Raw genomic sequence first — 25,012 nt, forward strand, 5'->3', positions numbered from 1 at the left:
AAAAAAAAAAAAAAGAAGAGCAAGAGGGCTTCCTTGCTATCCACAGCACATTGTTATCTGTTGTCATTGGCTTCTTGTTCTAATTCCTCTTCTCGAACAGCTTTTTCCCCTCTAGTCTTTCAGAGTCGGCACCAAATCCCAGACAGACTTGCAGTCCCTAGAAATGGCACAATGTAGTTGCCTGGTATTAGTTGATTTTGTGCATTTACTGCTGGTTTAACATTACTCTTATGCAAACACATTCAGGTGCCAATAGAATAGGATGAGATTCTAGCTGGATGTGACTCCCTTGTTCTCCCCATGTTCCAGAAGGTTCCTTTGGATCCCCAGTTGCAGAAGCACTGCACTATTACTATCTTTTGTGAACCTAATAATTTGTACACACATACTTTCTACAGCAAGTTTTGAATTCCGTTTTCTTTCTTTCTTTTTTTTTTTTTTTGAATTCCGTTTTCTTTTTGTGTAGGTGTATGCATATGGAGGCCAGAGGCCAACCTTGGGTACTGTTGCGAGCATGCTGCAGCCATGTCTTCTCTCACTGGTGCTTTGTCTTTGTCTCCCCAGAGCTGGAATTGAAACTGCTTGCCACTGCATCTGGTCTTCTGCATGCAGTGGTGGGTGGGTAGCAGTGCTGCACTCGGGTCCCCCTGTGGCTTGGGCAGCAGATCCTTTACTGAACATTGGCACCTCAATTTTTTTTTTTTTAAGTTTTTTTTTATTGAAGCTCCAATTTTTAGAAACCATATGGACTAGATAGTTTTATGTCAACATGACACAAGTTAAAGTCATTTGAGAGGAGGGACTCAATTAAGAAAATGCTTCTGTAAGACTATGCTATAGGCAAGACTATAGGGCATTTTCTTAATTAGTGATTGATGGGAGAGGGTCCAGCCCATTGTCGGTGGGGCAATTGTTAGGCCCGTGGTCCTGGATTCTATGAGAAAGCAGGTTGAGCAAGCCATGAGGAGAAAGCCAGTAAGCATCATGAGGCCCTTGATGAATTGTGATATGGAAGCATAAGCCAAATAAACTCTTCCCTCCCCAAGTTGTTTTGGTCATGGTGCTTCATCACAGCAACAGTAACCCTGACCAGGACTTCATAAAACCTACTTATAACACCTAGCCATACTCACCAGTATTCACTCATTCCCATTCTCCCTTCCTCCTCCTTCCCCTCCCCCTCTCTGCTCACCCTTCCTTCCCTCTTTTGAGGCAGGGTCTTACTACACATTAAGCTATGTTGGCCCGTAACTATATAGCCGATCAGACACAGATCTTTAGGCCTCTATTGCCTAAGTGATGGGATTAAAGGCATGTACCACACAATGCCAATATCCTCTCTTTTTTTGTTGTTTTGTTTTTTGAGACAGGGTTTCTCTGTATAGCCCTGGCTATCCTGGAACTCACTTTGTAGACCAGGCTGGCCTCGAACTCAGAAATTCGCCTGCATCTGCCTCCCAAGTGCTGGGATCAAAGACGTGTGCCACCACTCCCGGCTGCCAGTATCCTCTTAAGTGTAATGAATTTTATCACACAGCCTAGGCTTCCTGAGACTTGTGGGAACTTCTTGGGTTAAATAAGAAAGTAAACATGTACTGAAGTTCAGGTTCCATATATTTCTCAAAATTCACAAGCATTAAACTAGCAAAAGATTGTTCATACCCAAAAAGAGTACTAATTAATTAAATTATAAAAAAGGCTCAGAACTCTTTGTGTGCATAAATTAACCCCCAATTATTGTGTCTTCTGTCCTAGCAGAGTAGCATGGTTCACCTGTGTTAACTAACCAGCAGGAAAGAGTGGATTAAATTCAGTTGTAAATTGACTTTTATAACTCTTGTCACTTTTGTATTCTCCAAATGACTTCATTCACATAGTCACAACTGTAGGCACATTTGATGGTCACACTCCCCCACGGTGAACTCCCTCCACACCTTAGTTCCCTTTCAAACTAGGCTTGTATGTGGCTTATGGGAGAGAGATCTCAATTTTGCCCCCACAATAGCATCTGACTTGTGCCTGTAACAAAAACTCTTCTGGTTTCTTGCTTGATCCTCTTTTCTGTTTGATGCATGGGGTGGACTTTCTGGTAGAGGGAGGGACTGGGCATTAGAACTGAGAAGAGAACCCTGAAGATCTTTTGTCAACAAGTCTAAGCAGACTGGATGAGAGCCTGGTGAATCTTTTGGGGGAATTTTCTTCATAGAAAATCTGAAAAGACTCCAAGGTAGAGGCTGAGTTAAATATTGTAGTAGTTATATTGAAGCCTCAAATGGTGGTTCCAAAGTAACTTGGAAAAAAAAATTACAGTTTTGAAATAACCTAAAATCCCAAACTTCAACAAGTGGTTGGGTTTTGTTGGTGAGTGTTTATATAAATGGTACCTGACTAGAGTCCTGACAGCTTTCAGCAGAACATGCTTTTTCTGAACCTGGAGAAGGAGCCTCGAAGTGTCTAGGCCCTGTGTGGGACCACCAAACATTTAACTAGCAAAAGATTCTTCATATCCAAAAGAGTATAAACATTGAATTAAAAGAAAGCAGACTCCTTGGTGCAATGCCCTTCCATGCTCTGAGTGACAGATACTCTGTCCCAAGGCTGAGGTAGCTTTTGTTCGTCCACTAGGCACTCTGTCCAGTTGACTTTAGCTTGACATGGTCTTGTAGACACATTTATGTGGTTAATAAGGGTTGGGTCAACACTGGTTGGGGTTTTGTTTTGTTCTTTAACCAGAGTTCTCCTTTTGCCTCCCTGGTTTACTGGAGTGGTTAGATGTGCATTAGAGTCACCATAGCCATACTGAGTGATAGTTATCCAAGATATTGAGACTCACTCAGCTGCAGTACCAAAGCTCGTCTCCTGGTTCTTTCTTAAATAGAATATAAACAGGTTTGCCAGAGACAGCTAGAAGAGTTGTAAAAATGCTACGTCTTGCCATTTCTAAACTGTTAGAGGGATCATTTTCATGGCGGTCTGAGCTTAGTGCAGAAATGTATGGCTTAAAGGTTAGCTGTCCATCCTGGCTTTTAATGAGTGTGCGTGTACTGTTCTACTTTTGCACTGGAGCATATCCTAAGTACACCTAAATAGCCATTCTGTGGCTCCTCTTCAGGTTCTCAGAACTGTGACCTGTGACCTCCCCTAGCTCAAGGGACTTAATAGGGCTTAGGTATTTGCTAATTAGTGAATTGTTCAATGTAGATAATATATAATATATAAATATATAAAGTCTGTATTCAGTGCCTATGATTAGAGGGGGCACATTCATGTATAGGTCAAAAGACAACCCGTGCGAGTTGGTTCTGTCTCCTATAGGAGTTGCAGAGAGAACTCAGGCTGGCAGTTTTGGCAGCCAGAGCCTTCATCTGTTCACCATTTCACTGGCCCTTGATATAGGCTGTTTGTTTTGCTTTTTGTTTTTTTGAGACAGGGTTTCTATGTAGACCAGGCTGTCCTGGAACTCACTCTGTAGACCAGGCTAGCCCCTTACTCTGTAGACCAGGTTGGCCCCTTACTCAGATGTACTTGCCTCTGCCTCCCAAGTGCTAGAATTAAACGCTGTTTGATGTAGGCTTTTAAAATTTGACTTGGAGCCGGGCGTGGTGGCGCACTCCTTTAATCCCAGCACTTGGGAGGCAGAGGCAGGCGGATTTCTGAATTCGAGGCCAGCCTGGTCTACAGAGTGAGTTCCAGGACAGCCAGGGCTATACAGAGAGATCCTGTCTCGAAAAACCAAAACAAAAAACAAACAAACAAACAAAATTGACTTGGAATGTAGAGATAGATAGTTCAGCAGTTTAGAGCGCAGGCTGCTCTAAGAGGACTTGAATTTGTTCACAGCACCCACACACACATTGTACATACACACAGATACATACATAAAAATAAATCTTAGGGCTGGCCACTGTGGTGCACACCTTTAATCTCAGCACTTAGGAGCAGCCAGACAGAGATCTCTGTGAGTTAAAGGGCTGCCTGATATACAGAGTTACAGGCCAGCCAGTGAGACCCCCGTCTCAAAAAAAAAAATAAAAAAATAAAAAAAATCTTAAAACAACAATACTTGGGAGGTAACTAGAGAAAATGACTTAGCCATTACAAACACTTGCTTCTCTTGCAGCGTACCCAGTTCAGGTGTTCCAACACCTACAACTGACTGTAATTTCAGTTCCAAGGGATGCGATACCCTTTTCTGCCTCTGGGCACCAGGCATGCGCATGACTCACAGACACACCTACAAGCAAACCAGAACAGAAACACCAGAAAACCTTGGGATTCCATGAATGTGGCAGAAGAAGACAGACATGTTCAAGGCAATTCACACTGGACTATAATTATCTCCACTCTGGGGGGATCTGGAGAGTCGACCCATGGCCTTACATATGTTGTATAAGTGTTCTACCATTGAGTGCCCATTAGACAGGGTCTCATTATGCAGACCAGGTTGACTCAAGAGATCTGCCTGCCTATGCCTCTCTTGTTTTGGGGTTGTGGATGTGTGCTGCCCAGCCACCTGGTCCTGTTTTGGTTGATGATAGACTATCCAAAGTGGCTTTTGTTTTCAAACTGTATGCTTTAAAGCTAAAGATGGCTGATCCTGTGGAAGCCTGGGAAGATGTACATACGGTTTCTTTAAGTAAAAATGTATATCAGGGTATAGAATTCATGGTAGGACTTGAAAACCATTATTGGTCTGTTAGAGGAACAGAGCCAACCTGCTGTTGATCCTGTTTTGATGCTAGACAGAGGGACCTGGACAGAGGGACCTGGTCTCCCTGCAGTGCTTGCTTTTGCTTCTCCCACAGATCATGTGTGACTGTTTCCTGTCTAACCTGGATTCCATCTTCTTGTCTTGGGCTAGGAGTAGGGTGTGGTGGTCTTCGTTTATTGTCTTATTCATTCTGGGTGATTGTCCTGGAAGAGCCCTGGGGAGACGATCCTTAAAGTGTCCCAACTGGAGCATCTCCCAAACCAGGCCTTTCCCAGTTCCGCACACTATCCTAACTGGACCACGCTGAATTTAGTGACTTGATAGCTTCACAACTTCTCCCTCCTCCACTGTTTCTTATGTAATGCTGTCTAACTAGTTGAAATTAGCTTCTCAAAGATAAAAATACTCTTCTTTTTTGGTTTGTTTAGAAACAGTCCTAGTGTAGTCCCAGCTGATCTGGAATTTTGAAGACCAGGTTGTCTACACACTTGCTGTGATCCTCCTGAGTGCTAGGATCAACGAGATCGCCCTCTTGTGGTTGTTTCTTAGTATGTACTTGCCCACTCCCCTCCTTTTTTTTTTTTTGAGACAGGGTCTCTCTATGGAGTCCCAGGTTTTCTCATACTCTCTGTAGTTTAAGGCTGGTCTTGAACTCAGATCCAGCTGCTCCTACTGCCTCCTGAATGCTGGAATTAAGGAGTGAGTTACCACACTGGGGTTTCTTTCTTTTTTTAAAGAAAACTTACTGTATGTGTGTTTGCATGTGAATGTGAGTGCCTGATCCCAGGGAGGCCAGAGATGTGCAACTGGAGTTGTAGGTGGTTGTGAACCTTTCACAGTTCCGTTGCTGGACCTAAATTGAATTCTGATCCTTGTGGTTATAACACTCCTTTAACCACTGAGCCAATTCTCCAGCCCCCGGATTTTATTCCATTTGTTTTTGAGATAGGAACTTACTGTGTAGCCCAGGCAAGCCTTGACCTCTCAGTGGCCCTCCTACCTCAGCTTCCCAAGTACTGGGACCGCAGAAATGATCCACTGTGTTCTGCTAAGAAAATTGTTTAAAGATTTTGTGTAGTAAGTCCAGCATCTGGTCTTTCTTCAGGACTGGATTCTTTTTGCTGTACTGTTCTTGTTTGTGTGTGGATGTGTACGTTAGAGGTTGAACCCAGGGTCTAACATATGTTAGGCATATGGTCTAGCACCAAGCACTGTACATAAATCTTGTTTGCTCCTTTGGTGAGTCACTCCTGTTTCTTTATGTGACTTAGGATTTTTGTTGTCGTGTTGAAAGCTGGTAGCTTTGGAAATCACGTTCGCCTTTTAGTTTGCCGGTGTTGTGACCCATGTGAACCTGCCCTTTAGTAACTGAGGTATTTGTTCCTCAGCTAATGTAGCATGTGTCTGACTGTTCCCAGATAGATTTCCTGGAAACAAGGAGTCCTCTCAGTCTTGGAATGGCTCTGACGGGGCCCACCCTCATCTTGTTCTTGGCCTGGGAAGCAGCTGGAGTTGCTCAATTTTATTCTAGTATATACTGGTCTTGTGGAAGGTCTTGATTCCCAGAGCAGCTCTCAGAGCCCTTGCTTGCCTCTTGGTACATTTTGTTTTGAACTGAATGTATTTGAGTAAAGCAGTGGGGGCTGTTGATTGGGCTGGATGATTTTTTAGTGTTTGTTTGTTTGTTGATCTGAGTTCTGAGGGTTGGAGCATGTGTACACAACAGGTTTTAGAGATGGCCTCCAGCCACTGCTCGTAAGCTGTCTTTGAAGTTAGTTTTTCCCATGATAAAAAAATTTGTTTTTAAAAATGTGGGTTCAGTGTTTGGTGGGATTGTAAGAAATGAAACCAATTTGGGCCAGTAACATGGCACATTGGATAGCGGTGGTTACCGTAAACCTGAGGATCTGCATTTTGAGTTCAGTCTTCTGAACCTGCATAGTAGAGGGGGAGAACCAGCTTTCATACTCTGTGGTAGGCACTGCCTTCTCCAAATAAATAAATAAAAATGTAAAAAAAAAAATAGTCTAATAAAATTTCTAGCAAAGAGCTACTTGATTTCTGTGAAGATTAAATTCTTCCTTTGTGTGGGCTAATACTGTTCCTCAGGATCTAAAGTTGATAGACAATTTAAGACTATAGGGTCCAAATTTGTTTTCTTGTTTGTTTGTTTGTATGTGTGTTTTTAATGAGAAATTTGCTACCCAAATCTGGCTCTAGTACCTCATTTTGACAGGGTTGGTAATTTTGTTTCTCTTGGATTTAAGGAGAATGGAAAATGTTTCTTACCTTGCAGTGGCAGCTAAGGGAGAGCCTGGCTTACTGTCCTGTCTGCCATCATAATTGGTAGGTTGTCTGTGCTAAGCAGACACTGGCCCCTCTCTAGGCTCCTTTCTTGGACCTGAATGCTGCTATGGGTTTGGATGGTGAGGCACCTACTTGACAACTCTTAGGAAGTTGCTAGAAATCCTGCCTGCCGTGTAACTAACCCTGGCCTTAGTATCATCTCATAAAAAAGATGGTTGGGTGATACATAGGGTGGGAGGATAGAACCCATAGAGTCCGTTCATGAGGCTAAAGTTGGCATATAGTAGGAACCTTGGGAGATAGAATTAAAAAAATGAAATGTCATTTCCTGTTGTCAAATTAATACATAAATGGTAGCTGATGATCTATTTAGATTGAAATTTTGTTTGTTCATATTGTGGAACTTGGGAAAGGAAGGGATCGAACCCAGGTCCTTATACTCCTCCTTAGGAAAACATAGCGCGTTGTGCTGTTTTAGCCCTAGAATGGATTTTTTTAAATATATTTTTATTTTTTAAAAAATAAATTATTTATTTTATGTATATGAGTACACTGTTGCTTTCTTCAGACACACCAGAAGAGGGCATCAGATCCCATTATAGATGGTTGTGAGCCACCATGTGGTTGCTGGGGATTGAACTCAGGACCTCTGGAAGAGCAGCCAGTGCTCTTAGCCATTGAGCCATCTCTCCAGCCCATATATTTTTATTTTATGTATATTGGAATTTTGCCTGAGTGTGTGAGGGAGTTGGATCCCCTGGAACAGGAGTTACAAATGGTTATGAGCTACCATGTATATACTGAGAATTGAACCTGTGTCCTCTGGAAGAGTAGCCAAGTGGTCTTAACTGCTAAGCCATCTCCCTAGCTCGAGAATGGGATTTTTAAGCAGCTTTGGGAACTGGAAATAAGAGATGATTACCTTAACTTCCCTATTGACCGACACCATCCTCCTCCTCCTCCTCCTCCTCCTCCTCCTCCTCCTCCTCCTCTCCTCCCCCCTTATTCTTAGTGGTCTTTTTTTGTTCTTGTTCTGCAGCTGGCCCACTGGAAGCATTTGTGTGGAGCCGCTTCTACCTCTAAGTTACCCACACGGTGGCCTGGGTATCCTCCTCTCTGCTACTTATCCTGGCGGCTTGGACCCTCATCTCCTGGGTTTCTCCATGAATGTTATTCTATCTCTCTTCTGGACTTGCTCTGCTGTGGCCTGGTGCCCACTCTTGGGCCCGAGATGGCTGCCACCCCTCTTCCTCTGCGCGCCATTTTCTCCATTGTCCATGCCCTGATGCTTCAGGGTTTCTGTTCCTATCTGACCAGGCACCAGGGTTCTAGCCCAAGCCCTTCCCAGTTTTTCTCTTCATGCTGTTGAGAGAGGGATCATCTTAGCAAATACATTTCAACTTTGTATCTTTTAGATAGTTTCATGTTCACTGATGCGACTCACAGCAGAGATCGCCTCTAATGAGCATTTGCAGATTTGCGAGTGCACTGCACTTGGTCGTGTTGAGTGTGAAACTCATTGTTGTAAAGAACAACAGCATTCTAGGCTCACAGACGTGTAAGTGAACCCTGCTGGGTGTACATGGTGTGGAAGGATCTGCATGCAGTCCCTTCTGAGGTATGCTAGACAGAGAGAGAGAGATGAGAGAGCAAGAGAGAGAGAGAGACAGACAGATAGACATAACACTCTAGAGTTAGTTTGAGCTTGAGTATGTTTCTTGCGCAGCACATGTTATCTCTGACTTTTATTTCTTTTTACTATTATTATTTTTACTATTTGTTTGTTTGCTTTTGAAAACAGTTTGGCCTTGGCTATTCTGGACTCACCCTGTAGACCAGGCTGGCCTGGAACTCAGGGATCTGTCTGTCTCTGCCTCCACAGTGCTGTTACTAACTGTGTACATCACCACCATCCAGCTTCTCTTTTCTCTTTTTTTTTGGTTTTTCGAGACAGGGTTTCTCTGTATAGCCCCCTGGCTGTCCTGGAACTCACTTTGTAGACCAGGCTGGCCTCGAACTCAGAAATCCGCCTGCCTCCTCTTTCTCTTTTTAAAAATTTATTTTAGCCAGGCAGTGGTGGCCCATGCCTTTAATCCCAGCACTCAGGAGGCAGAGGCAGGTGGATTTCTGCGTTTGAGGCCAGCCTGGTCTACAGAGTGAGTTCCAGGACAGCCAGGGCTACACAGAGAAACCCTGTCTCGAAAAAACAAAAAAACAAACAAACAAATTTATTTATTCATGTATATGTATACATGTATATTGTGTGTATATATGTACACATGTAAGTGTGTAAGTGCAAGCGCCTGTAGAGGCTAGAACAGGAAGCTGAATCCCATGTAACAGTAGATACAGCTATAAGCCACAATGTATGTGGGTGCTGGAATTTAAGCCCAGATCTTCTGTGTAAGAATAGCCAGTGTTCTTAATGCTGAGCCAACTTTCCATCCCCCACCATGTTTATCTGCTTGGTGTGTGTGTGTGGGGTGTGGGGTGGCGCGTGCGTGTCTGCGTGTCTGCTCACGGTCTTTTCTGCTAGGCCAGCTGGCTGGTAAGACCTTGACTTGTCTTCTCCCACCTAATCCACTACTGCAGTGGTATTAGGTTTGCATTGCCGTTATTTGGACATGGGTGTTAGGAATCTAAGCTCAGATCCTCATGCTCACACACCCCTTTAATGCAGGAAGCTGTGGTGGTGGTGGTAGTGTTTTCCTTCTTTTACCCAGAAAGAAGTGACATCAGCTAAACTTTAGTTTTTGGAGACAGGATCTCATCTTGTAGCTCAGGCAGTCCTTTTGCCACACAGTTGCCAAGTGTGGGAACTACAGGCCCGTGCCACCATGCTCAGCTCTCTTTTTGAATGGATCAATACCGTGTAGTGATTGTGTGCAGTCATGTAGTCCTTAAGCCCCTGCTGGTCTGACTTCAGTGTGTTCATAGTCACCCCCAAGTGTCACCTTCCAGATGGGTTCCCCTTGATACTTCTAATTCTATTTCCAACTATCTGGAATTGTTAAATAAAATTGAACATATTGTCAAAGCATTTGAAATGTCCTTTCTTGGAGAGAGAGGTGTTTTCGAGATGGGGTTCTCTGTGTAGTCTTGGCTGTCCTGGACACTCTTTAGACTAGACTGCCCTAAAACTCACAGAGATCCACCTGCTTCTTCTTCCCCAGTACTGGGATTAAAGTGTGTGCCACCACCATCTGCCTGTGTTATTTTTTTTGATAGGTGTTTTTTGCACGGTTACAGGCTCAGTGTGTTAAATAAAGGGTAAAGACATTTTTTTCTTTAATGTCTCTGGTGACTAAGGGTCATATAAACTATGAGTCAAGATTTTGTTTAACAAGATAGGCAGCAGCTGGGTACTTTGTCTGGTGCCAAGTGAGCCTCTGCTGCTGGCTACCATGCTGGTGCTGAGACACCATGGCCAATAGAGGGTGGGCAGGAGTTAACACCTGTGATCAAAGGCACGGATATGTATTCTGGGGATATGTACTGCCTGTCAGTACTTACTAGTGATCTAAGACAGCAGCTTAGTGAACTATTCCTTTCCATATAAATATCTGATTTGCCTCTTTAACCAGTCAGGATATTTTAGAGCCGCTCTGTGAGAAGTGGTACTGTGAGGTATGATGCTTGTAGAGTCCCACTGGAAGCTTCCAGGTCTGTCTGGTGGCCTCTGAGTGCACAGGGTGAGTGTGGTACAGCCCTCCTGCACCTTGTGATCCAGACCGTTAGACTTCTGAGGCAGAGACACAAGGTTGTCCTCACTAAGTGGGGCAGTCGAAGGCTATAATTAACTCTTCTTCAATGCAGGTCAGAATGGGCTGCCAGGGGATTTGAGATTAGATTTTCAGAACCTTTGCTTTTGGAATTTAGAGAAGGGACTGTAGACCTCCAAAGCAAGTCACCTGGAAAGGACAGGAAGAACAAAAGGCTTAGGGTGACACACCCTTGCAGCCCCACTCTTTCTCTCTTCCAGGTTTCCTCCTTGGAGAGAGAGCCAGTGTCCTTCCATAGCCTGTGGATTTATCCTTAGCTCCTTTTCTGAGTCCATAGAACTACTTACCTGTGCCTTCTTTCTCACTTGAACATTTCTCTAACCCCCTTGAATCACCAGGGGATAGTTACATGATTGTCATTGCTCTGCCTCTGCTGCTCCTGTGGCCTGTCACAGTTAGGGTATAGATGATTAGATTAGCATCCATCTTCACTGTCATTCCCCCTACACACACACACGCACACACAGTTCCTTTTCAGCTCTGGAACAACTATTCTGAATTCTAAGCCATAGATTGGGCATCTTTCTTTTTGAATGCTCATGGAATAAAGAATGGACCCTGAGGTGAAGAATTTGAATGGTATGCTTGTGAAATCAATTTTTTTTTAATAAAACTGGGTCATTTTGTTTCTGTAAAGTTCTTAAGAATGTGAATTTAGTAAAATGTACTCTACAGATGAACACATAAAATAGTTTTATTTGGAGCTATTATTGCTGCTATGCATATTCTCAACTGCACTTGTTTAAGTTTGGGAGAAAAGATCTCAGGTAGCCCAGGCTGACCTAGAACATATGTATTTGAGGATGACTTTGAACTCCTGATCCTCTTGCTTCATTCTCAGGACTGCCATGATTAAAGGCACATAATCACCATACCTAGACTTTTGGATATCTTTGGATAGATTTTTAAAAATGTGTTATTTTTATACTCATCTATTTATAGAGGTTTTTTTTTTACCACTCCTACCCAAACCTTTGTGGGTCTTTGTGACTTGAGGATCTTTTTGTGTGCTTATTAGCTATCCCAGTGACATTTTAAAGACAGTCCTCTTGAGTTGAGGAATGGTATGAAGTCTTGCAATATAAGGAACCAAGGTGGGCTTGTGCCATTTGTCACTGCAAGTGCCTAAGAGGTGGAGGACAGCCTTGTTATCGGGAGTCCTGTTAATGAAATACTTTACCCAAAGTCAAATATGTAATTATCAGCTTTATTAGTGATTATGTAAAACACTCCTAGACGTTATATTCATTTTGCACAGACCCTGGATAGGTAAAACAAAAGTGAGACTTTATCCAGTGTGTCACTTTTGTGTTGTGTGTGCACCTTAAACTGCAGAGTTATATGTGTGCACCCTAAACTGTAGTCTGATCTTTTGACATTTTAGGGGGAAAGGACACTACTGTTTGGTTTCGATTTTTGTTTTTAAGTTAATTATTATCGTTTGTTGGCACACTTACGTGGCACACTTGCCACGTAATATGTGTTGGGTCAGAGGACAACTCTCCGGAGTCTGTTCTTTACTTCCAGCCTTGGTTCTTGGGCGGTCAGACCCACACTGGCGAAAGCTATCTGTCTTGCCAGCTTCTGATCATTTCCCTGACTTGGTTGCTATTTTAAGTGAGCTTTCTTTGAAATATGCTTTATATAGAACAGAGCCAACCTAACTTGAAGGAGCCCTTTAAAGAGTTTGATCGATGCCCATGTATATCCTGGCAGTCTGTACCTCAGTGTAGAGAATAGAGCACTAGATTTACCCTCGGAATCTCTGGCATCATCTTCCTGAGTGAGCCCAGGTCGGCACGCTGTGATCTCTTAGGAAGGAGATGAGCTGTAGTTTTCAGGGTTTCATTAAGTGCTGTTGGGTAGACAAACTCAGAGCTTGGCTTTTATGTAATGATGTTTGTGAGCTGCGTCTGTGCATGACTAGTTGGCTCTACAGTTGTTGAGTGGCACTCTGGCACATGGGTGAGCTTTTGTGCATCTGTGCTCCTGTTGCTGGGTATCTGTCACAGTGCAGGGAGTTGCTATCTCTCTGCTCCACCATTCTCCCATTGACTTTCTGTGTCACAGTACAGCGATATCCACTCTATCTGCTCGGCCATTCCTTCCCACTGCCTTTCCTTTGTTTCTTTTCTTTCCTTCCTGTTTTGAAGCTAGAGCCTCGTACGTGCTAGACACACTCTCCACCACTGAACTGATCTGATCCTTCCCTGTCTTTTTACTCTTTACGTTGAGATAGGGTTTTACTCTATAGCCAGGCAAGCCTTGAGCCTGTGGTCCTCTCTTGTTTCTGCTTTCTGAGTAGCTGGCATTATAGGCCTATACCACTACTGAGCCAGCCTTTCCAACAGCAAATTGCCAGATAGAATAGTGGGTGGGCAGAGAGCTCTTTTCAGTCTTTGTTAATAGAATTAGGGGACAATTGGGACTAAAGTCGAGACAAAATTGCCTGTATAAAGAAACTCAGATGCGTCACTCAACCTGCTATCACAAGCCTCTGGGATCCTGTACCAGGTCATGAGAGTCCAAAATCAAGGTTCCCTGGTAGGTGTGCACAGAAACAAATCCATCTGTGGAAATGTATTACCACTAATGTTTTCATTCATTTGTTCGTTCGTTCACTTATTTTATGTGTGGGCATTCTGAGTAGCTGAGGGCTACTAATGTTACCAAGTTTCAATGTTTATTGACTGACTGACTGACTGACACAGTTGACAGTGAAAGGAAACATGGACTTTCTGGAAGTGCTAGTTCTCTCTCTCTCTCTCTCTCTCTCTCTCTCTCTCTCTCTCTCTCTCTCTCTCATGCTCTTTCTGTTTTTTTGAATTTGTCCTCTTTAAAAATTTACCCGTTTTGTTTTTTTGAGACAGGGCTCATGCAGCTAAGGCTGACTTTGAACTGGTAACCCTGCCTCCACCTCTGAAGTACTGGGATTACAGGTGTTTATTATCACACCAGCTTCAGAATTGAAGTTTAAGACAATGTTTTAGGGGGCTACAGAGATGACTCAACAGTTAAAAGCTCTTGCAGGGGACCCAGATTGAATTCCCAGTAGCCTCATGGTGTCCTGGGACTATCTGTAGTTTCAGTTTTGGGAGATCTGGCCCCCGCTTCGCTTGTGACCTCCACGGGTGTCAGGCACGCACCGGATACACAGACATATGCAGCCAGTACCCATTCACGCATTAGAGAGGGAGAGTGATTTAATATAGATGCAGTTATAGGGATTAGAACCAGGGAAGAAAGCCAGGAGTGGTTCCTCACACCTTTAATCCCAGCATTCAGAGGTCAAGGCAGAGGCATGAGGATCGCTGTGAGTTCAAGTGCAGTCTGGTCCACATAGGATTCCAGAACAGTGGACTGCATAGTGAGACACTGTTTTGAAAGGGGGAAAAAAGACAGGGAGAGAAGATTCCCAACCAAAATGTTGTTATAGGGTTTGCAAGGAATCTGAACTCATGAGACCCAAAGATCATGGCTGTCAGTATGAAAGAGGTAAGAGAGAAGGAATTGGTCTCAAAACCTGGAATGCAGTGGAAAATAGAACCACTTGGGAGTGTTTGAGGGACCTAAACAAGCGATGGCTTCTCAGAGGACAGAAAGCTGTTCCTTTACTGTAGGGAAGAGGGATTGGTTACAAGAAATCTATTGGGAGTACTATTTTGAAAAGAGATTGATAAATCAGTTGAACTTGTTTTGTATAAAGAGACATCTCTAATTTTAAACTGCCTTTCTACTTAGAGACTGTTTAAACATGATTGGTTTCCATGGGGCTGTATGTTAGTGTAAAGGTATGGTTTGTATCTAAACATAGATGTTGGTGGAGCCTTAGGTCTCTCAGCTCAATGCTCCAGACTGGCTGCCTGTCAGAGGCAGCACAGGAGTAGGGTAGAGGCCAGTGGAAGGATTCTGCAGTGCTGAAGATGGTCCAAGTGTAACTTTGCTCAAGCAGTGGAAGCTTAGCTCACTTAGCCCTTGCTGAGGGCCACACCTCACCAGGTGGCAGACATTTGGTTTGGTTTGGTTTGGTTTGGTTTTTGGTTTTTCGAGACAGGGTTTCCCTGTGCAGTCCTGGGTGTCCTGGAGCTCACTTTGTAGACCAGGCTGACCTCGAACTCAGAAATCCGCCGCCTGCCTTTCTTTTTCCTTTCTTTTTTGTTCTATAATTTTAATTTTTTTTTAAAGCAATTGAGACTCTCTTTGAATGAGTATAAAGCACAAATTGCTTTTTTTTTTTTTTAAGATTTATTTATTGATTATATGTAAGTACACTGTAGCTGTCTTCAGACACTCCAGAAGAGGGCGTCAGATCTTGTTACGGATGGTTATGAGCCACCATGTGGTTGCTGGGATTTGAACCCCGGACCTTTGGAAGAGCAATCGGGTGCTCTTACCCACTGAGCCATCTCACCAGCCCTATAATTTTAATTTTTAATGGCTGCTCTGAGTACTGTTTTTGTGTGTCTTTTTTTGTTTTCTTTTTTTAAGATTTATTCATTTATTATATGTAAGTACACTGTAGCTGTCTTCCAGAAGAGGGCATCAGATCTCTTTACAGATGGTGATGAGCCACCATGTGGTTGCTGGGATTTGAACTCTAGACCTTTGGAAGAGCAGTTGGTGCTCTTACTCACTGAGCCATCTCACCAGCCCCTGTGTGTCTTTCTGTCTCTGTCACTCTCTTCTATCTTTTTGGGGTGAAGGTAGGGTGTCTCGTGTAGCCCAGGTTGCCCTTGAACTTGCTGTTTAGCTAGAGTTGGTCTTGAACTTCTACCTTCCAATTGCTGGGTTCATATGAAATTCCTTATTTGTAGCTGGGCGGTGGGGGCGCATGCCTTTAATCCCAGCACTTGGGAGGCAGAGGCAGGTGGATTTCTGAGTTCGAGACCAGCCTGGTCTACAAAGTGAGTTCCAGGACAGCCAGGGCTATACAGAGAAAACCTGTCTCGAAAAAAAACAAAAACAAAAACAAAGAAAAGAAATTCCTCATTTGTGGTTTTGCTCACTAATAGCTTGGTGTACATGGCTTGTGGTTTTGCAGTGGAGAGACCATGTCCTTTGGAGAGAGAAGCTCAGGTGTCAGGTGGTCGCAGACGTGAACTGACTGACAGTTCTGTTTTTCAGGTGCACTTTCAGGTTTCCGAGCACAAATATCAAGATAACCTTCACAGCCCTATCCAGCGAGAAAAGAGAGAAGCAGGAAGCACCCGAGTCGCCAGTGCAGCCTGTGCAGCCACACATCTCACCCCTGACCATCAACATTCCAGACACGATGGCCCACCTCATCAGCCCCCTTCCTTCCCCCACGGGGACTATCAGGTACAGCAGAGGCACAGGTGGCACACTACAGCTGGCTACCAAGAGTCTGCCCAGAGTTTCTGTACTGTAAATTGTAATTCTCCCACTGTTTCATCGGTGTCCCTTTGGGTTGGTTTAACCGGACTATTCTGTGGCCTTAGAGCTGGTGTTATCCTTTGGAGTCTGGTGGGCGCACCAGTCTCCTGAGCTGCCATAATCGTAATCCAGAGGTAAGTTAGGGTCACCCCCAAGGGCTTGCCTTGCGCAGATCCAGACTGAGGCACTGTGCCTGCTGAGTCTGTAAGGACATTGTTGTGTCCTGTCTAGAATTTGGGATTTCACTGCCATTGTCTCTGACTTCCTGCTTGTTCCCTGAGCCTTAGAGGGGATAGATAGTCTAAATGCCTTATTTCTGACTGAACCCTCATCTATCAGTGTTCAAGAACTGTGGACATGCATGAGTTTCTCATTTGCTGATGGGAAGAGCATTGAGGGGAGCTATGGTGGCCGTAGGGGTGGGGCTGGGCTGTGTGGTAGGGGTGGAGCTCGGCTGTGTGGAGTAGGGGTGGAGCTGGGCTCAGTCTGGGACTGGTCTTTCATTTCCTTCTCCTTCCTTTTCTTCCCCATCCTTTAGTGTCTCGCAGTATCTATAACCTGTGTTGGCTGAACTGGAACTTGCCTGGGGCTGGGCTGGGCTGGGCTGGGCCTGGGACTTGGAGCTCTGCCTGCTTTTGTCTCTGCTTCAGGCTCTAAATTTAACTCTGTTTCCAGTTTTTAAGTGTATTTTTCATTGAAAAGCTGGACAGATTATCTAATTATATTTCTTCCAAAACTCCTCCTCACAGACTAAGAGTAATTGAGTCTCTAGGCACCATACTGAAAGTTGAAATCTAAAATGTTAAGGGGTAGACAGATAGCTTATCCTTTCAGAGCACTTTCTGCTCTTGTAGGTTCAGTTCCTAGTTCCATATGGCAGTTCACAAACATAATTCTAGGAAATCCAGCATCCTCTTCTGGCCTTAACCATAAGTCACCAGGCTTGTGTGTAGCGCGCGCGCGTGCACACACACACACACACACACACTTACTTCAAAATTTAGCATAAATCTTTCAAAAAAAAATTTTTACATTTGGGGCTGGAGAAATGGCTCAGTGGTTAAGAACACTGGCTGCTTTTCCCGAGGATCAAGCCCCAGCACCCACATTGGCAGTTTACAGCTGTCTGTAACTCCAGCTTCAGGGGCCTGATGCCCTCACACAGGTGGCACACATGCATGCAGAACACCAATGCACATAGAATATTTTTTTAAAAATGAAGTTCCTATTGGCTGTAATGGCTCACTGACTCCAGCAGGGCACACGGGACACTGCCTTCCCACAGTTTGTCTTTTCGAGACAGGGTTTCTCTGTGTAGCCCTGGCTGTCTTAGAACTCACTCTGTAGACCAGGCTGGCCTCAAATTCAGAAATCTGCCTGCCTCTGCCTCCCAAGTGCTGGGATTAAAGGCGTGCGCCACCACGCCTGGCCTCACAGTTTGTCTTGACAGTTGTGTTTCCTTTCATGTAGGAAATATTGCTAGTCTCATTTTTTTTTTCAGTTTAACTAGACATAGTAGCCCCCCAAAATCCCAGTACTTCAGAAAATGAGGTCAGAAAATTGCTGCACACTTAAGACCAGCCTGCAGTATAGAATGAAGTGTTGTCTCAAGAAAAATAAATGGGGCTAGAGAAGTGTAGTGACCACAGCTTTAGGAGATCTCACACCCTGTCCTGGACCCCTTTAGGCATGCACTTAGCACACATGTGGGCAAAACACATAATAAATAAATCTTTAAAAATAAATGTTTGTTTTTCCTGATCCAGCTCGTTATGGAAGAACAATACTGTGCTTCCTCTACAGTACTCTTCCCCCTCTTTCACAGTGCTGCAAACTCCTGCCCATCCAGTCCTCGGGGAGCAGGGTCTTCAGGGTACAAAGTGGGCCGTGTGATGCCATCTGACCTCAATTTAATGGCTGACAACTCACAGCCAGAAAATGAAAAGGAAGCTTCGGGTGGAGACAGCCCAAAGGTAAATGTTTTATAGTCATGGATTTGGGGGATATTACGTAAATATTGGTAACAAGTCCTTTGGGAATACCATGTTGTTTTTTGCTAAGTTTCTCTTGCTGTAATAAAACACTAGCAAAAGCAGCTTTGGGAGGAAAGAATTTGTCTTGCATTTCCATGTAATGGTTCACCACTGAGAATAGTCAGGGCAAGAATACGGAAGCAGACACCATGGAGAGGGGTCCTGCTTGTTTCTTGCTTACGATCACGGTCCAGAGCCACCTGCCCAGGGATGGCACCACTCACAGGGGTTGGCCTCTTTCACACCAATAATTCATGAAAAAAAACAAAAAAACAAAAACAAAAAAACGCACCACAGATGTCTAGAGGCTGCTCAGATGGAGGCAAGTCCTCAGTGCAGGTCCCCTCTTCCCTGTTGGCCCTAGATTTTGTCAGGCGGATAAAAGCTATCTGGTACACTGACTTGTGCATCTGTGTGGATTTGATTCTCATGTCATTCTGAGTGTAACGTAGGCATCAGGATTTGTAGTGCATTTTAAAAAAATTATTCAACACATGTGAAGCTCTCAGGGCAACGGTAGACTACATGAAATTGCTAGTGACACAGAAGGGCAGTTGCTGTGGTGTTAAGTGAGAAAAAGCACAATCGGTACATATTGTTCCTTCTGCCATATCATTATGAATGTGACATACTCAGAAAGAACAGAAAAGAGCCATGGAGTGAGCAGAACATATCGATGTTCCTGCTCACACAGTGGCAGGCTTAGGTGCAAGATTGAAGCATTCCAGTAGAAATATGGCTGTAATACCAGAACTGAGTGGTCTGTGAGCAGCTGTGCAGACTCAGGGTCTGGCAGCAGCTGCAAAGTTTGCTTTACCTGTATGGGGATATTCTGACCACTTTCTATGTTAAATTATTTAAGAAATAAAATGGTAGCATACACCTTTAATTTCAGCATTTAGGAGGGAGAGCCAGGAGGATCTCTTGAGTTCAAGGCCATCTTGGTCTACATAACAAGTTTCAGGTTTTTATTGGAGGCATATAGTGAGACATTGTTTCCAAAAATGTAAGGACAGCATTTTTTAAGGCCAGCAAATAGCTTAGTGGATAAAGGCTAAAGGCGGATGATCTAAGTTTGATTCCTGGGGTCCACATAGCAGGAGAGGAGAATTGACTCCTAGAACAAATAAAAACATCCTTAGAAACATGTAAGAAAAAAGTCCTAGGAAATATGTTGGCCTTCTGAGTAGGGATGGAGTCTTAAACCTCCAAGTCAAGTACATGGTGGGTGCAAGAACAGCTGCTTAGCCCCTGCTCAGATTTGGGTCCTTGTTATTCCTTGTTCTCTTCCTAGAACTTGGTGTTTTCCTGTAGGTGCTTAGGCAGAGCCTTTGTGTCTTAAGAGATATCAAAATAAGTGCTAGGAAAATGTTAGCCATTTGAGGTGGGCCATGGGGTCTTCTGGATGCTGGCTGTGTGGAGTGTTAAGGTTTTCTATTGAGAATTGAAAAACATGTCTGGGCAATCAGCTCCGCTGTCTGAGCAGTCATCGGCTCTCTTCCAATAGGCCCTCTGATTTTCCTCCTGTATCCCCAAGTGCATCTCTACCGAGCTGGGACTCAGTGTCTTACTCTGTAGGCTGGCCTTAACTCAGTGTGTAGCACAATAATGGTTTGCTTTAAACTGTAAATTCTAAACATACAAGGCCGGGCTGGGGAAGAGTCTGGAGTCATGGCTTAGCAGTTAAGAATCCTAACTGCTGCTCTTCCAGCTGACCTGGGTTTCAATCTCAGCACCCACATGGGACTAACAACTGTAGCTCCAGTTCTAAGGGAGTTCCGCTCTCTTTTACATGCACATGCCGCATAGACATCCATTCGGGTAGCACACCTATACATTAAGTAAATAAATTACACACTTTATGAACAGTATACATCCTTACAATGATGGTGATCAAACCCAGGCCTTATGCTGAATGTGCTTTGAATAAGTGGTATCATTGAACACTCTGACCTGTAGAGTGCTGCTTTTTGTTTACACTGTTTTGATATTTCCCAGTGCTGGTATGCATTTTCTAGAAGTTCATACAGAAACTAGGCTCCTACACAGACATGTCCTCACATGCAGAGCCTTGGCAGTAGATGGGCATTTGAACAGTCCTACCTCAAGTGCTCTTGTGACTTCTGATGTGTGGAAAGATCCCTGTTAGAACCACTATTGTGCTGTGCTTGCTCCGAATCATACTTGGCCATGCCCCTTCCCTTCCTTGTCACAGGGCCCTCCCTGACTTGTGCTGCTCTGGGCTCCCTGAAGCTCAGTGGCTGTGCTCATCTTTATTGTTTTGTTCTTGTCTCTTAAATTTTCTCCTTAGGTGATTTTTTGTTTGTTTGTTTGTTTGATGCAGTTTCTCTATGTAGCACTTATGGCTGTCCTGGAACTTTCCTTGTAGACCAGGCTGACCTCGAAGTCAAAGAGATCTGCCTGCCTCTGCCTCTAGAGTGTTGGCTCCATATGTGATTTTTTAATCTTTCTATATATTCTATAAATTTCCAACTAACTTTTCTAAAAGTTTTCCAATTATCTTACTTTTATAAGACACTGTTGGAAGAATTACATAAAAGAATCTCTTGAATCTTAGGTGCTTTGTTTTTTCCAACACAGGATGACTCAAAACCACCTTACTCCTATGCACAGCTGATAGTACAAGCGATTACAATGGCTCCTGATAAACAGCTCACTCTAAATGGGATCTATACACACATCACTAAAAACTATCCATACTACAGGACTGCGGACAAGGGCTGGCAGGTAAGGCTGTTTCAGCTTGCTGTAGGTACTGCTTTTTCTAATCAGGATGTACACTAGAGAGGTCATTAAGAAGGGAGTCTCCACCAAGAGCCTGAGGCCGGACAGTGCCCTGCTCTTTGGCAGAGAAGGAGCAGCAGTTCTGAACTGAAACAGATGCTTTTACTGTCTGGGAAATAAATGTTTTCCTGGGATACATAAAGCCTGGGGGATTTTCATTTCTGTTTGTTGAAAATGTTGGGGAATTTCAAACTAAAGTCTATTCTTGCCTCTCACATTCATCCACCTGTGCCTCTTAAAATATAGGAACTTCATATTTCACAGAGACTGATTTTTAAATTGTTTTACCATGGTAATTCTGACTTTGTCTTTAGAATATAGCTTTTATACTTGGCCTGTATATAATACAGAGGCGGACAGGACCAGTTTAAGTTGCAGTTTCCCCAGTGAAGAGCCTTCAGCCTCTTCACAATGCTGCTGTTGTGCAGCCTGGGCTCCCTGGAGGTGGCTGGTGCTGGTAGTGGTTTTTGGATTTTATTTGTGCTGAGGTGTTTGTTTGGTTGGTTGGTTTTTGAGGAAGGGTTTCTCTTTGTAGCTCTCTGGCATTCCTAAGACTCACTGTGTAGGTCATGCTAGCCTTGAACTCTTGAGAGGTCTGCTTGGCTCTGGCTCTCGGTGCAGGGATTGAAGGCATGCACCATCCCACCTGGCCTCTCTGTAACTTTTAAACCATACATTGCACAGACTTGTCTCTCTGTGTATCTAGTATATATCACCATTTCCTAGATGTGTAGAAAACTTTGGGAATTGAGATAATTTGGGAAAGGGAAAGTTGGCCGTGACCAGTGTTAAACAGCAACAAAACCATAGAAGGTAGATGTAGTTTTTTTTTTTGTTTGTTTGTTTTGTTTTGTTTTGTTTTTTAATTCATAAAATAACTGATAATGACAGCAATGTTACTTTGAGGCTTTGATTTGATAAATAATCCTCACTTTTTAAAATGTCCAGTTGAGGTTATAATGTGGATATGTGGAGGTAATTTTTCTGCTTATGGAAAGGAAAAACATTTAACAATTAATTTTTATATACCTTTTATGGTTTTTTAACGTTTTATATTTTTTACGAATTATTCTGCTTGCTGGGCAGTGATGGTGTATGACTTTAATCCCAGCACTTGGGAGGTGGAAGCAGGTCGATCTCTGAGAGTTCCAGGCCAGCCTGGTCTACCAAGTGAGTTCTAGGACAGCCAGGGCTCTGTTACACAGAGAAACCCTGTCTAAAAAACTAAAACAAAGTGTTATACTCTAGAACACTGCCCATCAAGCTGGACCTCACAGAGATCTGTCTGCTCTCCTGAGTGCTGGAGTTAAAGGTGTGTGCTGCCATGCCCTGCTGAAGCCCTTTTTACCTGCAGATGTAGAAATGTGTTAAAACTGGATCCTTGCTATTGACCTTTAAAGAGTCTTTAGTCAGAAGGTGAAAAGTATGACCTTTACCTTTCCACCTTCCCTTCCTGGGATGCACAAACTGCTTAACAATCCCCAGGAAGTCACTGGATTTGGGAAACATTGCCATAGTCTGTTCTGTGTTAAGGGCCTTAACATAATAAGTATTGAATTCCAGCTGTATTGACTATGTTTTAATCTGTGACGATAGGCTGTGAGCTAGAGATGTTGCTCATCAGTAGAATGCCCAGCATGTTGTAGGTTTGATCCTAGCACTTTCCTGTCCTCCACAGAATGAAGTTTGTGCTTAAAACACTCATGACTTTTAAAGGCCCCAACGAGCACTGACTAATTTATCCACTCTGCTCCGTGATACTGTGGAGCACGGTCGGTCAGTGTGAGCATGTGAGGACCCTTAAGGTCTAAGGGTGTTTTGTTTTGATTTGTTAATGTTCAGAATGCTGATGATTTGAAATACCAGTTTCCAGGGGCTTTGAGATGAGGTAGTTTTGAAATCGTAAGACTCAAGCTCTGTGATTGTTTATGTCTGTGTGTTTCTGGTATATATTGCACTTTTCTTGCTAAAGAATTCTGTTAACTCTTGTTTTCACTCAGACATGTTCTTCTCTGTACAGATCAAGGTTCATAAAGATGACTGTTCCTCTCACCTGAGTGTGGAATGTTTGTTCCTACTGGCTCCAGATAATTTAGTGTGAGAGAGACCAACTGTCTGGAATCTGTTTTAATTCATAGACACGTACCCCTGCCTACCCACCCTACAGGGTCTCTCTGTAACAGCCCTGGCTGTTCTGGAACTTGCTCTGTAGATCAGGTTGGCTTTGAACTCAGATCCACCTGCCCCTGCCTCCCAGGTGCTGGGATTAAAGGCGTGTGCCACCACTGCCTGGCTTGATGGGTTTGCACTTGTAACTTGTTCCTGTCCTTGGCTTTGGGATGCTGGCATTCATTTGGTCTTGTATTGCCATGAGAGCTCAGCTGCTTTTCTAAAACATCTCTTAAACCTACATCAGACCTTATTTATTCTGACTGTTCTCTGGGTCAGGAGGACGGCTTCTGAACAGAAGAAAGTTGGATTTCCAGGGCTGAAGAAATAGATCAGTTGGTTAAAAAAAACAAACATTGTTTACAGGAGGACCTGAGTTCCATTTTCAGAATTAATGTAAAAAGTCTAGGGTGCTGGGGAGGTGAATATGGGCCTCTCCTTTGGACTTACTGGCCTATTTGGCAAACCTTAGGCCCTGGTTGGAGACCCTGTATCAAAATATCTCATTGTGTTTGGCTCCTAAGGAATGAAGCTCAAGGTGGTTTTCTGGCCTACACACACACTCAGGCACACATGCGCAGAGCTGAATTTCCACCTGAGTCCTGCTCTCTAGCAGTTTGTGTGGAGGATAGAAGTCTCCCTTCTCATCTCAGATGCCCTGCATTTATAAGACTGCCTCTTGGTCTAACTTTTAGGATATTACAGGGTCTCTGTGTTGAACAGCTATTTTGTAATTTGCAGAGGAAATTTTACCACAAAATGGGTCAATTAGATTGTATGGAAAGAACAGCACCTCTCTTTTGTTTTTGAAGAAAGACAAATAATTATTCTTAAGATTACATTCATTTGTAAGAGCAGATTGAAGGTACCTTTATCTTCGTCTTGACCATAGGATGTGGTCCTAAAATAATGAGAAATGGGTGCTTTTCTCTTTGCATCTGAACTAAGAATCACGTTGTTTCCCCCATTTGTAGAGTCTTGGATAAGATACTACAGGTGCCCATTTATGGATTTGACCTCATACTGTGTGCAGATTCTCTGGAAGCGGGTTGTTAGGAAGGCACCCAGACTAGGTGGGGGCTGTTAATATTCAGAACTGTAAGGAGCAGTTCCTGACCCCAAGCACTGCAACTGCATGAGTGTCCTCAGCACATGAGCGGGTGGGGGGTGGGGAGAGCAGCCTTTAGGGTTCCTGTTGGACAGAAAGCCTGGCTACTGCTTCCACATTCCCACTATGCTAATAACATGCAAACTAAGTTGTTTCATGAGCTAGTGTAGCTGAGCTCTCTGAATGTCTTTTTCTACTGTGGCTTTGTGCTCTGAGTGGGACTGGAGTCTCAGTAAAAGGAACAGCTTAACCACAGGAGCTGCAGGATTTCCCTTTGCAGGTGGTGTTTTTGAGTCGACTGACTTTTATCTGAATGATTCAGATTTTGGAATATTTGCCTGTCTATAACAAGATATCCTGGGGGGAAAGAACCAGTTTAAACATGGTGTTCATTGATTCCCCCCCCCCCCCCCATACAGTTTTGTCACATCTCTAGTGTGCTAGTGCCTGACGGCAGTGTGGCAGACACATGGGGACAAGTAGGGACTTTCTGCTGGGGGCACCATATTTCCTCAAAGTTTTGGATTTGGGTTTTTTAATTAGGGATGCTGAGCCTATGTTATCTTTGTTTGGGTTGCTTCTCTTGACATACAGCCTTTGACTCTGCCTCTCCTCCAAACCTGAAAGGTCTGAATGCAGCTGGTGAAGGTTTGCCTTCTGTGTTTGATGGGCACCAAGAACAGCCCCCTTTGATTTTCTGGAA

General features: G+C 43.7%; 1 protein-coding gene across 3 annotated transcripts in view; it reads left to right on the plus strand.

Moving 5' to 3' along the window:
• Foxk2 (forkhead box K2) overlaps positions 1-25,012 on the plus strand; it is a 50,306-nt gene that overhangs the window by 10,664 nt on the left and 14,630 nt on the right. For all 3 annotated transcript variants that reach the window (XM_021212393.2, XM_029545868.1, XM_029545869.1), the window contains exons 2-4: positions 15,925-16,119; positions 18,020-18,167; positions 20,829-20,975. In XM_021212393.2, the coding sequence (XP_021068052.1) occupies positions 15,925-16,119; positions 18,020-18,167; positions 20,829-20,975 (490 nt within the window). The remainder of the gene's footprint in view (positions 1-15,924; positions 16,120-18,019; positions 18,168-20,828; positions 20,976-25,012) is intronic.

This window comes from Mus pahari, chromosome 14 (genome assembly GCF_900095145.1).
Source record: "Mus pahari chromosome 14, PAHARI_EIJ_v1.1, whole genome shotgun sequence".
NCBI classification, from domain to species: domain Eukaryota; kingdom Metazoa; phylum Chordata; class Mammalia; order Rodentia; family Muridae; genus Mus; species Mus pahari.